We start from the raw sequence: 12829 nt of genomic DNA, 5'->3' as shown, positions 1-12829 counted from the left end.
CCTCTTTCAGCAAGGCTGGCTAGCTAGCATTGTCGTGCCCGCACTATGTGGGAGGCCCACCTTCATCAGTAACAGGAGGTAGGGAAGAGAATCCCCAGTGGGACCAGGAATGCGGAAATTTCTGCAACTCCCAGGTTCTCCCTGCCTCTGCCCGCAGGGCTTGGTCCTCCAGCACTGTCTCAGTGGCCCTCACCCTCACTGGGAAGTAGGAAGTGCCACTGCTGCTTCCTTGGTGCCCGCAGCAATCTTGAAGCCAGCTCGGCATATCTTAGATCCGTGGGCCTGAGCAGCCGCCTTCCGCAACCCCTAGTCTCTCCCTCAGGGAGCGGTCCATCAAGGGGAGTCAGCCACGTCAGCTCCGCTTCTAGGCCCTTTGTAGCCCCGGGGTCACCATGTCGCTCAGCTGTGGGTGGCCAAAGTCACTCTTGAGGTCAGCAGGTAATCCCCAGGGGTCCCAACTTCAGCCTTCCTGCACCTTTGGGGCGAGAAGCCATGACTCCTCATCTCCCCCACAGAAAGCGAGCCACCCAGTAGCGCCAGCCACACCTGCCCCATCTCTCAGGCCCTTTGCAGCTCTAGGACTGCCATTTTTAGGTCTCGCCTAGCAAACGCAGCGCATGCGCTGCTTTGCCTTGGCACAACCATTGTTGTCGGTTTGGTGCGCGAATGGAGACAAACCATGTGCGCGCACGGACAGGTGATGTGCACGCACATGGCGTCTCCTCTCTGCCTCACACGCTCCCACCGCGCGCTTGATTCAGCTTTCACTGCACGCTGCAACTATACAAGGCAGACACGCGCTTGTTTTTCAGTGTATCAATGTTGCCCTGGCCCTCTGCATTTTTTTCCTGTTTCTTTACATTAGGGTTACATCATTAATCTCCATTTACAGATGGTGTGAATTAACGTATGGGTTAACTCAGTTTAGAGTAGTTTGCTAGCCCTTCTGTACTGTCAACGGCTAGTATACACAGCTTACTAGACAACACGTCTTTTAAGCATTACCGATGCAACCGCTGTTCCATGCTGTCAGATACGGCCACCTCGCGCGTTAAGGCAACAGACATCTCTAACAAGGGAGAAACGCCGCAATTATTTCAATATGGGTTAATCAGTAATCTCAACTTACAGATGGCGCAGATTCAAGCATGAGTTAACTCAGTTTGGACTAGTTTGTTAGCCCTTCTCTACTATTGGTGGCTAGCATACGCAATACATACAACACACCTTTTAAGCATTATGGATGTTTCTTCCTTTAACTTCCGTATATAAAAATATCACTAGTCGCTTTTTTCTGCCTCGTTTAGTGTATTGAACAAAGGAAATATGAGAAGAATGAGCGAAAAATTATTTTGGAAGAGGAACGCAAACTCTGCACCAGAGGAAAATGCTTTCCGTGCAACACACACAGATAGGTATGTAAAGTGGGACATCACTCTTTCGGAGAAGAAAAAAAAAAAAAAAGCAACCATATGCCTCACTTTCAATTTTCACCAAATATATAGGTTTCAATAAGATGACACAAACTAAAACATACGGGGCTCAGTTGTAGGTTTCTGTTGGGATCACGTCAGCTTTGTTTAGACAGAATGAAGGCAGAGAGGCAATTAATTGTGTCAGACATAATGATCAATTTCTCGGGGGTCGCTGGAGTCCTGGCTAATAAACAACTTGAAGTTGTTAGTCCGCACCATGACGGGGAACACTAGTTTATGGGAGCTAAGTGATTTTGGCAAGCTTATTTTCTGTTCTTCAAACTTAAAAAGGTATCCATGGTCCAGCCATTTTTTACTTGCAAACGCTCTGGTGAGAGGATTTCTTCAAACTGTCTTAGTGTAGGCTGGACACTAAATTCGCCAAAGCGTCAAAACAGCCAAGTGCAGGGCCAATAGAAACAAAGAATACTTTTTCAATACTAGCTTTCTTTTACCCAGACATGTTGTCTAGCTTCACCCAGGAGAGCTTTTACGCGCCTCTTGTGTTTGCTTTAAGGCTCCGCGGTTTCTCTATTATAACGCTTCTACACAAAATGCACACCTGTAGTATGCTGCACCACTTGCCAATGAGACGCAATTAGACACAGGTGTTGCAAAGGCTCATAAATCAGTGGGAGTCCAGTCACGTGATGAAAGACATTGCCATTTACAATCCTAATATCTCTAAGTCAAGTAAACACGAGACCTATTGCATTTCCAAGGCTTGTATTTAGTGTCATTCGAAGAACGTGAAACAGAGTGCGAGCAGAGCACACATGTAAAATAAAAACCACACAGAATGTCCTTCGAATTCTACCTACGATGTGGCGTACCACTTTTTAAGAATTCGCACTACTCGCTTGATTGTAATGGAGTGTGGCCTATAGGCCTGAGTTGCCATCTTGGGAACCAGGTTGGAATTTAGGCGTCAGCTCGAAACCCGGTCATTCTGGGTGCATCAATGAAACGTCCCGTGCCCAAGTAAGTAATCTGATCTTGTGTAATGTGGTCCTCATGTAAAGTGCTCTGGTGCCTTTGGGCTAAGTTTGTTGCATGTAAAACTGCACAAAAAATTAAGATAGATGTATGGGGCGGTCATTAGAATCAGTTGCCTTTCATGTGCTTTTCGACAAATTGCTTTATGCACAGTTTTACAATTTCTTTTTTGTTTATCGTGAAATGTTAATAGGGTCATGGCAGTGCTTAATTTGTGCGGGTGATGGACACCGTTGTACATTTTTTGGGGACTAGTTTTTATGGTTTTTTATCCTAAGAGTTTCTTTTGTTGCATTATTATTTGCAACGCCAGTAGCTCAACCTTTCAGCAATACGAGGCCTGTTGCATTGCAAATGCTTGTTTGTTTTCAGGATTACAGGGTCGGGAACGGTCAAAGTTGCTTTCGTGGCTACCAGGGAGCCATAGGGGCCTCGGTCACCGACTGTCTGCATTTCCAGAGCTACAGTGCGCGATCATAGCACCCTAGCCCTCTCTATGGTGCAGGATTTCCACTGGGGGCTCAGGAGCCGGCCCCTAAAGCGTGTTGTCAGCCATCATAAATGTGTTATTGTCTAAAAAAAAAAAACATTCTCTTTGTAATGCACTATTGAATAATGAAAACTGTGCAAATCGGTCATATTTTTAGCTAGAAGTATAAACATTTCTTGGTGTGATTTGTATACGAGTAGTGTCTCAAATGTTCTAAAACGACAAACATCATACAATGAATACATAAATGGTACATGTATATCTTTTCCAATGCAATAATAGACTATACTTGCTATTGAACATTTTTATGAGGCATCTAGGACATTGAATGCCTCGACAAGTATATAAATGAAATTACACATGCTTATGATTAAATATTAAATATGTACCTGCATATTAATCATGCTATACATCGCTTTTAAATGTGTTAACTTTACATTATTCTGGAGGCCTGCGGTTTCCTCATGAGGTCCGCAAGAAAGTATTTCATTACAGTTTTTTGCTCCTGGAGCATTCTTGTACTTTTCAATGAGAAGCTAGAGGAGTTGATACATATATCAGAATATTGATACTTTCCTGACAAATGGATTCTAGCGCCTAGCACACGGGAAGCTCCAGTAAATGAATGGCTTTTTGTGAATTAACCCGTGTGCCTGTGATCGACAATCATTTCCATGCTTGCTGTGGGAATTCTTGCGGTTGCCATTTGCACCTTGTGAGTGGAAGATCACCTTATGGATGTCGGATGATAATGATGCGACATAGTGGGTGTCTCCTCCAGACTAATGAATGAGAATACCAACATTTCCCTGGAGCGCAGAGCCTTGGTCTTAGTCTTATTAAAAGACTATTGGATGATACACAGTGATATGGCCTTGGGAGACGCATGGAGATGCTTGCGGACTTTGGCCAGAACCCATGCTTACACGGAGAGAACTTTGCAGACCTTTCCCTCACCATTTTGAACAGCAGTAACTCCTTGCCTAGCGGACTTTCCTTGGCTGAACCACAGCTTTGCAATGCCTTGCCAAGCTTCACTTTGAACTGGTTCTTTCTAGACTCCTTCCATGAGTTGTCCTATGGACTTAGAGGAATTTTACTCCTTTAGACTCTGTTTAATGTGTAGTTTTACACTACACCTGTAATTGACTTACTGGAGATTCTTGACCAAGCTTTCTAAATGTTGATTGTGCCTGGTTTAACTTATTCCTACTTATTATAAACTTAAATTGAGACTCTTTCCTGTCTGAGTCTGTTAAATTCAATGAATGTTCTTCCCACAGGGACTGTGCTTGGAATACTAAGAATGTACAGCAGAGATAATCAAATTGTTCAACGAATACCAGGTTCTGGTGCTGCTGTTCTGTATTGAGACAGCAGAATTGCTAGTCTGTGCGATTCTTACCCGTTAAAATTTCCTGTAACCATCTTATACACTTACAGTATGGTCCTAAGGGGTAAATACCTCAATCTAATCACGGATTTATAAATTGGTTACCAATTCATGGTCCTCCTTGGGTAGCCACATTTTCGACCGCCCTAATTAATTTCCATCAACCCCCAATGCGATGAGCAAGTTTCATCGGAAGACCAACACTACATGAGAAACAAACACTGATTACGGAGAAGTATTATTATATTGTTTTGAGAGTCCGGTAAACACTGGATCACTACAAATGAACCTACTTGTGCCATTCAAAGGATCTGAATTCAGACACATGCACTTGATTTTACGATTAATTCTATTGAGAGATCATTAAGGAGAGCAGAGCAGGGGACAGGCATTGTACAGAGCAACAGTGGCTAACACTAAACCGGGTGGGCCACTGTACAACTTAGGTGTTCAATACATACAGGTGACGCAAACTGGAATTCTGTCTCATGTATGGGCATACAGTCATGGAAATGTAGGTGCCCAGATACGATATACTGCTGAAGTCTGCCAAGTGCAGATGGTAGTCGGCCTCCCCACAAAGGTGCAGTTAAACAGATCTTAACCCTGCTACTACAATCAGCTGTCACCAACAGTTAGAGCCATCTTACCCTGGTCAGGGGCTAGTGCAGCCCCTAGATAAATGGAGTACCAGGGGTGCAACAACATTGTGCAATATAATCTGGCAGTCTGTTGGTGAGCAAAGTACTACATCAGGTAGATTACTCATGACACAGGGCTCTTGCACAAACAAAACAAGCATTGGCATAGCCAATAGGTCTCGCCTTTGGGACCTTATAAGTGTTTAGCCATGCAACAGTTGCATAACTAAACACTTATAAGATCGCAAAAGCGAGACCTATTGGCTATGCCAAGCAGCCGTGCGGCCGCGAAAGTGATCGCAATGCGATCAAACATCAAAGCAGCCATGAAAGTGAAAGTAATCGCGGTAAAAGCAGCGCGCGCGCCCGCGCACATGCACTGTAGCTCTATGCTGGCCTGGTAGCACTTTTTGGAACCCTCTCAATAAGTCTCGCCAGACCAGCGCATGCGCTGGGTCAGGCGAGACCTAAAAACTTACGTGGTCAGAAGAAAAAGGAGTACGTAAGGAGAAGGTTGTCTAGTGGACATAGCACCAGGTACGTTTGACCCACCAACATTAATTTATCAAGCTTTGGCAAAGCCAATAGGTCTGGTGTTTGCTGCCAGCCTTTAGGCTTTGTCAATGCTGGTTTTGTTATTGGTTTTACAAAACGTTATTGTCTGGGAAGCTGCGGGCCATCGTCATTCTAGAAAGAAAAATAAACACTGGATAAAAGCAAACTATATTTTGGCCTTAGAAAGCAAAAGTCCTTGGTAAAGATGGGAACTGCTTTGTGTGTGAATGTAATCCCATGTGAAAGGGCAGAATGCCATAATACACAGTGAAGTTAGCCAATGACTGAAGTGGGCTGACTCATTGCCACATACTGTATGCTGTAGTAGGCGGAAGAAAAATTTGATTCTTGGTCAACACCAGATCTAAAATGGAACATTTGAGTTTATTTTTTGCCTTTCTTAGAAGTAGAACTCTCTGAAAAATATATATACCAGTTTGCTGTCTTTTACAAAAAAGCACCTCAACTCCCATAACTTGCCACTGCCCCTTGTAGATACAGAATCCTAGGCTAAGTGAAATCTTCCAGTTAAATCACATTAGGTCGAATAAATGTTTAGGAGACAGGGTTGGATTTTGGGCAGTCTGGAACCCAGCGATGTGTCAGCACCAGAGTGCCAGTTATGGAATATTTTTTTTGGGGGGGGGGGGGGTGGTTGGATGGGGCGTGGGGGGCAGTTTTTCTTTGTGCCCATTATGATGCCCACCAGCTGTACTGAATTTCCTGAATGAAGCAGGTGACCTGTGGGCCTTTGTCATCACCCCCTCACCCTGTAGGGCCAGAATACTGCTTCCCACGCACCCCGCCGGCCTGGTGCATTGTCATATAATATAAAGTTAACCACTGGCACTGAAATGTACAGATTCAGCGAGGTGTGGGAAAGGTGGGGTTCAGCGAGGGCCAGAGTACCGCACTGGAGGAAAAGTGAGGTGGGCTATTTTCACCTCCTCATTCTTCCATGGGTGGGGGGATAGAGGGAGCAGGCCTGAGAGGCAGGCTGAGTTGTTAAGGGACAACTGACATGGGGCTTTCAAGCAGGCTCTCGGGACCTCGATCCTCCTGCTCACAGGTCAACAGCAGGCGCATTAACCCACTGAGCAATTTTAGCTGCACTGGAATCTGCAATCAGCAGCTTGCCCACAGCGGTGACAACTAGTATATTTGACCTCCTGAACTACTTTGCAGGGATCTGAATCTGCAGATTGCAGCCTCCAATCCCAGTGAAATTGCTCAACAGACGTGTGTGAGTTGGAGGAAGAGCTTTGAGCTATTGTCAGCCTCTTAAAAAGGAGCCAATAAAATGTAGCTCACCCATAAAATCTCACCTCTGCCACTGTGCCTACTTTTTCACCCGTACCCAGCAGTGAAACTAGGTAGAAACATCCGAGTCAACTTAGAAAAGAAAAAAAAACACTCAATGCCTATAGGTTTGGCTGCACTCTACATTCATGTGGGCACACTACACTCATGCTACTCACCTTCCACGCACAAAGGCCTGGCACACACTGCACTTAGAGAGGTTTAGCCCTCACCCAGGACCGACACTGTCATACCCCTCACACAGAGGCACACACTTATTATACACTCGCACAGGCATATTCCCGTCTTCACACAGGCACAACACTTTCACTACACTCATGCAGTAAAACCTCTCGCCCTTCACTCACACAAACTTTCCTCATTCTCCACTCAGACACTCCTCCTCACAACCTCCACTCAAACAAACTTCCCTCACACCCTCCACTCAAACAAACTCCCCTTGATCCCTAGAAACATAACGAAAATCCCTCACACCGCCCTCACACATAAAGAACCCATGCACTCTCATGGCACACTGCTCACTTAGCACTCACAGTACAAATAGACACACCGGAATCATGAAGGTACTCCCCTTCTACTTAAGAACATTACAAATTCATATTTCAGGTCCCACTTATTTGATTTCTGTCATTTTGTTTATTAAATCCTACTCCATTTTTACTAATTCAGTTTGGGATTAGTATTGTTTTGTATTTTGACTTTATTACTGTTTTGTTACAGCATAACTATTTTCAATCAATCAAGCTTTATTTTGACATGTGAGGTCATAAAAGCACAGTACTTTTAAAAAACACAAATACATAAGAAAACAGTACATTTAAAACATGTCGTAAAAGAGATCTAAAATACATTGTGAACAATAAATATTTAAAAAAGAATTAAACTTAGCAGCTTTGATAAAAAAAGAGAGATTATCTGGGACAAGTCAACCTCTGCCTAATCAGCCATGCCCATCCTAAAAATTTTGCCACTCCACAAATTATAGTGGTATTCGTTGTAGAATTGAGTATTCTCAGGGCAATAGAGCTGTCCCTTGTCCCAAGCAGCAGGCAAGCAGGCCTGAGCCACTTCGTTCTTGGGGATGCATAGGCTGGACAAACAAAGAGAAAGTGAGAGATATTTTCAACACCTATTTTACACATTGTCCTATATTAAGCCGGTCTGCTGTGTGCCATAGCTACCATGGGGTTGAGCTCAAGTTAATTTAGTGACTAAGGATTCATCCCGATAAGGGCTGTGATGATTCCTTGAGGTGGGGTGTCGCCCAACCCAAATAATAATCCAATTTTTACAACAATGTACTTGGAAACATTACTCACTCTGTAGAAACACTGTTGGTCCTCACTCACACAGGCACCCCTCTATCCCTGAAGTCACACAGAAACAACTCCCAATACACTCATACAGACACTTCCCCTGCAATCACAAACGCACTTACCTCACCCTCATACAGGTCTCCAACCAACCTCAAGTCACAGTATACTCCAAAGCCCTTCACTCACGTAGACTGCCTACCCGCCACTATTACAGACACTCCCCTCGCTCCTTCCACTCACACTATCCCGCAACCTCCTTTTACAGACATTCCCCATCACCCCGAAACTCACATACAGATCACAACCATGCACATCGCTCAACCTGCACTTACGCCGCTCGGCCTCACTCATACAAGCATATCTTTCTACACTCATTCAGACACATACTTCCCCTGCACTCACAAAGGCACTGCACACAGTCAACGCTCATAAAGGACCTCCCTCAACATGCACTTAAACAATTACCACATTCACCCCTCACAATACACATTAAAATGCTGCAGTCCGATGCATTTCTGTCTCAGAACTCCCACAGACATAATTCATCCTTACATGCCCACACACAAACACTAGGCAGCCCTCTCACAATGCACTCCTACAGGCACACCGCACACCAGTACACTCTGTACTCACACAGACACACCCCACACCCTCCAATCACATGGCACAATTCACAACACACTAATACAGACATATCTGTGTACCTACACCCTGTGCCTCACCCCTGCAAATACCAGGCTATGGCATGGACTTTGGTAGCATCCAACGACGGGCAATCTGCCCACCACTAGCACTCACAAGCTAAAGGCGCTGGTCTTCAGCCCTACGCTTACCCAATGTTCACTGGGCCCAGGTTTCAGGGATTCTCAGAACACCAGTACCAACTGTGCAAAGTCCTCAGAAATGTTTTATGCGCTCCTGCTGAACAATAATTATGTATGGGGATTTCACTTGAAAATGTAGTTTTTTGGACTTTATCATAAATACCTCCACCGTGGCCAACCCATTCTTATTGCCTGCTCTAGGGCATAGGCACATTTGCTATGCCACTGTTTCCACATGATGGGGGTTGCGGGATGGGAGAGGAGAGCTTTAACTCCAAGGTTGTCCAGGTCTATGCCTGAATAGATTATATAGTCTCGATTAATAGGTCTTGCCTGATATAGCGCATGTGCTGTTGCTCGCACAGTTTTTTCCACATGTCGGGGGCTGAGAAACAGTCCATTGCTTACCATTCGTTGCCTTTATTGTCAGTCTTATTTGCTGGCCCCTGTTTTGTTAGCACTTGGTAGCCTCGCTTTGGCTTCACTGCCCGTTTATATGTGTACCCTGTCCCTGGATCAAGTACTGCTTACAGTGTTTTGTTTTTTTATAATATGAGTCTTTCCACTGCTTACACTTTGTATGAATTTTGCTTTGCGCTATTGCTTTCACCACTTGTTTCTGGCATTTGTTACCTTTTACTTTACATCCTCTCCCCTTCTACTTTTAACACCAGAAGACCACAAATTGTTAGCGTTGCTTCTAACAAAGACTTCAAAATACATTAATGGCTTTGCGCCATCTCTATGAAGTAATCACTTGTTTAGATTACAACAAAGCGCTTTTTTGGGACGCCTTGGGGATGATTACAATGTTTTAAGCAAAAAACAGTGTGTTTTCAACTGGTTTAGAACATTCTGACGTGAAAATATATTTATATTGTAAAGCACTTTTTTGCTTCTTTGTTTGCTCCTATTGCGCTTTCTCTTGTAGCTCAATATGTACATTGTAACAAAAGATTACCGCACTAAACTATACAATGTCAGGCCATACCATACCCTACAATGACAAGCCATACCCGATCATAGTATACAATGACAGGCCATAGCATACTATACAATGACGGACTACACCATATAATGGCAGACCATGGCACACTATACAATACAGACCATACCATACACCGACAGGCCACGAAACACCGCACCATAACCATACAATACAATACAATGATAGGTCATACCTTTCTATACAGTGGCAGTCCATACCGTACCATAATATTCAATGAGAGGTCATATCAAACTATACAATGACAAGCCATACCTTTCAATACAATGACAGATCATATTATACTATGCAATGACAGGGCATACCATACTACCAATGACAGGCCATACCATAGCATTATAAGCAATAACATAACATACATCCCATACCATACGATAGAACACATCACACAAGAGTACATGCCAAGCCAGACGATACCATATCATACAGTACAATGACAAGCTATGCAGTACAATACCATATTGTAGATGCAGTGTAGGGCCATACTGTATTATACCATAGCATACAGTGACAGGACATACCACTGTACAAAGGTTATTATACAATCATATTACACTGTTATATCCTATTATATATACATATTGTATTATGATATACAATTATGTAATATTCCTTTTGCTTGTTTCCTGGTCTTACCAGGATTTGGATTTTTATCAGCCTATTACTGAATCTTAATTAGGAGTCTGATCTGAATAAACTACTCGTGCATGGACCTTGGAACACTGCCCGGGTCGTTGTGAGGAGCAAGGCACAAAACCAGGGCTCTCAAGTTTCCCAGGTCCATACTCGAGTAACTCATCCAGTCCAGGTTCTTTCTTTGCGCAGAGAGATAAGTATTTGAGGTTTTACAATGGGCTGAAAAAGACTACAAGTTCCAGAATGCAAAGACAAATCTTGGTATGAAGGAGTGACTCACTGGAAATTTAAGAAGTCTGTCGCATATCAATTCACCAAACGGGAATATATCAACTGATGGTGCAGTGGCCAAGGGGCCCTTTGAACCAGGATTATTGCTGACTGTTGTTACACAACTAGAGGCCAAGGAACACATTTTCCTAGCCTACTCTAGGACCTATGGCACCATTCCTATGCCACTGAACCCGTGTCACAAAGGTAGGGGACGGAAGAGTCCACCAGTCAATGTCAAAGCGTGATCTGCTCCTCAAGTCCAGGGATTTTCTTTGCATTATGGGATTTGAAGTGCTTTTTAAAATCCCAATATTAAATCAGAACTACAAGTTGTAAAATTTAAGAAAAAAGTTGAACTTGAGCTACTGTCGCTTGTGAACATAGAAATCTCTGCTAGTGAGGTAGAAAAATGTGTGGGGTGTAGTGTGGCGAGGGCCAAGAGGAGAATAGTTTCTGGAGCCTGCAGTCCAGCTGGCAGAGACGAAGAGGCTTGAGGCGCTAGGACAAAGTGTTACAGGACAAAAGTGGTGCCAGCAAAGAGTACGAATTTTTCCCGCCTCACGTTGGCCACACACCCAGGCCCATCACAGGGCCTGGACAGGTGAGATGAGGAAGGTCATTTGCTGGCTGCAGAGTGGCAGGTCTCCATTTGGATAACTCTCTGCACAGTACCAGGGCAGCGGCCATCACCTATGACCTGAAGGATGCATCCGAGACTGAAGACTTGCCAGCCAGACCCCAGGGCCAATAGGAGACCAATGATCTACAGAGCAAGCCACAAACCCTCAGCCAGTTTGCAAATCCCCACCTTGCCCAGGAGGAACGCATGGTTAGGAACGAAAAACTAGAATTTCAGTGACCCGTCCACCGACTAGCACCTCTGATGTCTAAAGCCTCGATTTACTCCCCAGTCCAGAATCAAGGGACTAGATGCATAAGCACCCCTAAAGCCTGGTGGGCTTCTAGGAAGGCACAGGTAACCAATGTGTTGATCAACGTTATTGGGCTGGAAAGATTTAAAACGTTTAATTCGCAACACGTTTCTCCAAAACTTAGCCCCCGATACCAACCAAGCAATGCGAGAGGCCGCGATTCGCGTACTTGTGTGAGTCTCGACCTATTTAAGGTCCAATCTGAGCCCAATTTGAGAAATCAAACATACATCGATAATATATATGGCTATTTCTGGGAGTTTAAATGCAGTCCTAAGGCTGAGGCGTGGCGAAAGCTATTGCATACAGAATTTACAGGCTACAGAGTTCAGGCAGGTAAAAACTGTGGGACAAATTATGAAAGGGTAGACGACATCACTCTAGGCGCCTTAAAATCCAGAATTTACACCAAGCTTCATGGCGACAACGGCAAGGAAGTGTTTTCGCTCATTTTTCAACGTTATATATTTCTTACTCTACCTTCTTGACGAGAACAATATTTGCGAAGACGATTACAAACATTTCAGATAAACATTACAGCGTGTCACGTTTATATTAATTTCATGGAGCCATTGACGTCAAAATCCACATTAAAAAAAAAATCGAAAAAAAAAAAAATCAGAGAGACAATGACAGGCCAGGTGTAAAGAAACCGAGGGCACGCCCTCAAATTCGATAAGACTTGGGCGGCTATTTGTATAATTGCTGGTGGCGTTGTGTTACCTCTCACCATGCAAACTGGCCCCTTTGGGGCTGAAAGAAGTCACACTCACAGGTTGGCAAGCCCAGCCTTCCGGACAGCGGAGGAGATGGCTTTCACAGCCGTGCAGAGGGAGTTGAGCAGCTGGGTCAGCTCTCCTGTCCCCTTGGCTTTCCTGCCCTCCTCCATCACAAACCGGGTCAGGGTGATGACATTGGTGTCGAAGGGAGCCTGGTCCGACATGGCTGTCCCGGAGTAGGAAGCGAGAGTCA

General features: G+C 44.4%; 1 protein-coding gene across 1 annotated transcript in view; it reads right to left on the bottom strand.

The window, feature by feature from the left end:
• LOC146862053 (fructose-1,6-bisphosphatase 1-like) overlaps nt 1-12800 on the bottom strand; it is a 52468-nt gene extending 39668 nt beyond the window's left edge. Inside the window, exon 1 of the mRNA XM_085641245.1 lies at nt 12631-12800. Coding sequence (XP_085497371.1) covers nt 12631-12800 — 170 coding nt within the window. The remainder of the gene's footprint in view (nt 1-12630) is intronic.
• Nucleotides 12801-12829: the final 29 nt, after the last annotated feature.

Source organism: Triturus cristatus, chromosome 2_2 (genome assembly GCF_964204655.1).
Source record: "Triturus cristatus chromosome 2_2, aTriCri1.1, whole genome shotgun sequence".
NCBI lineage: Eukaryota > Metazoa > Chordata > Amphibia > Caudata > Salamandridae > Triturus > Triturus cristatus.
The sequence above is the reverse complement of the archived record's forward strand: the minus strand, read 5'-3'. Positions and strand labels throughout refer to the sequence as shown.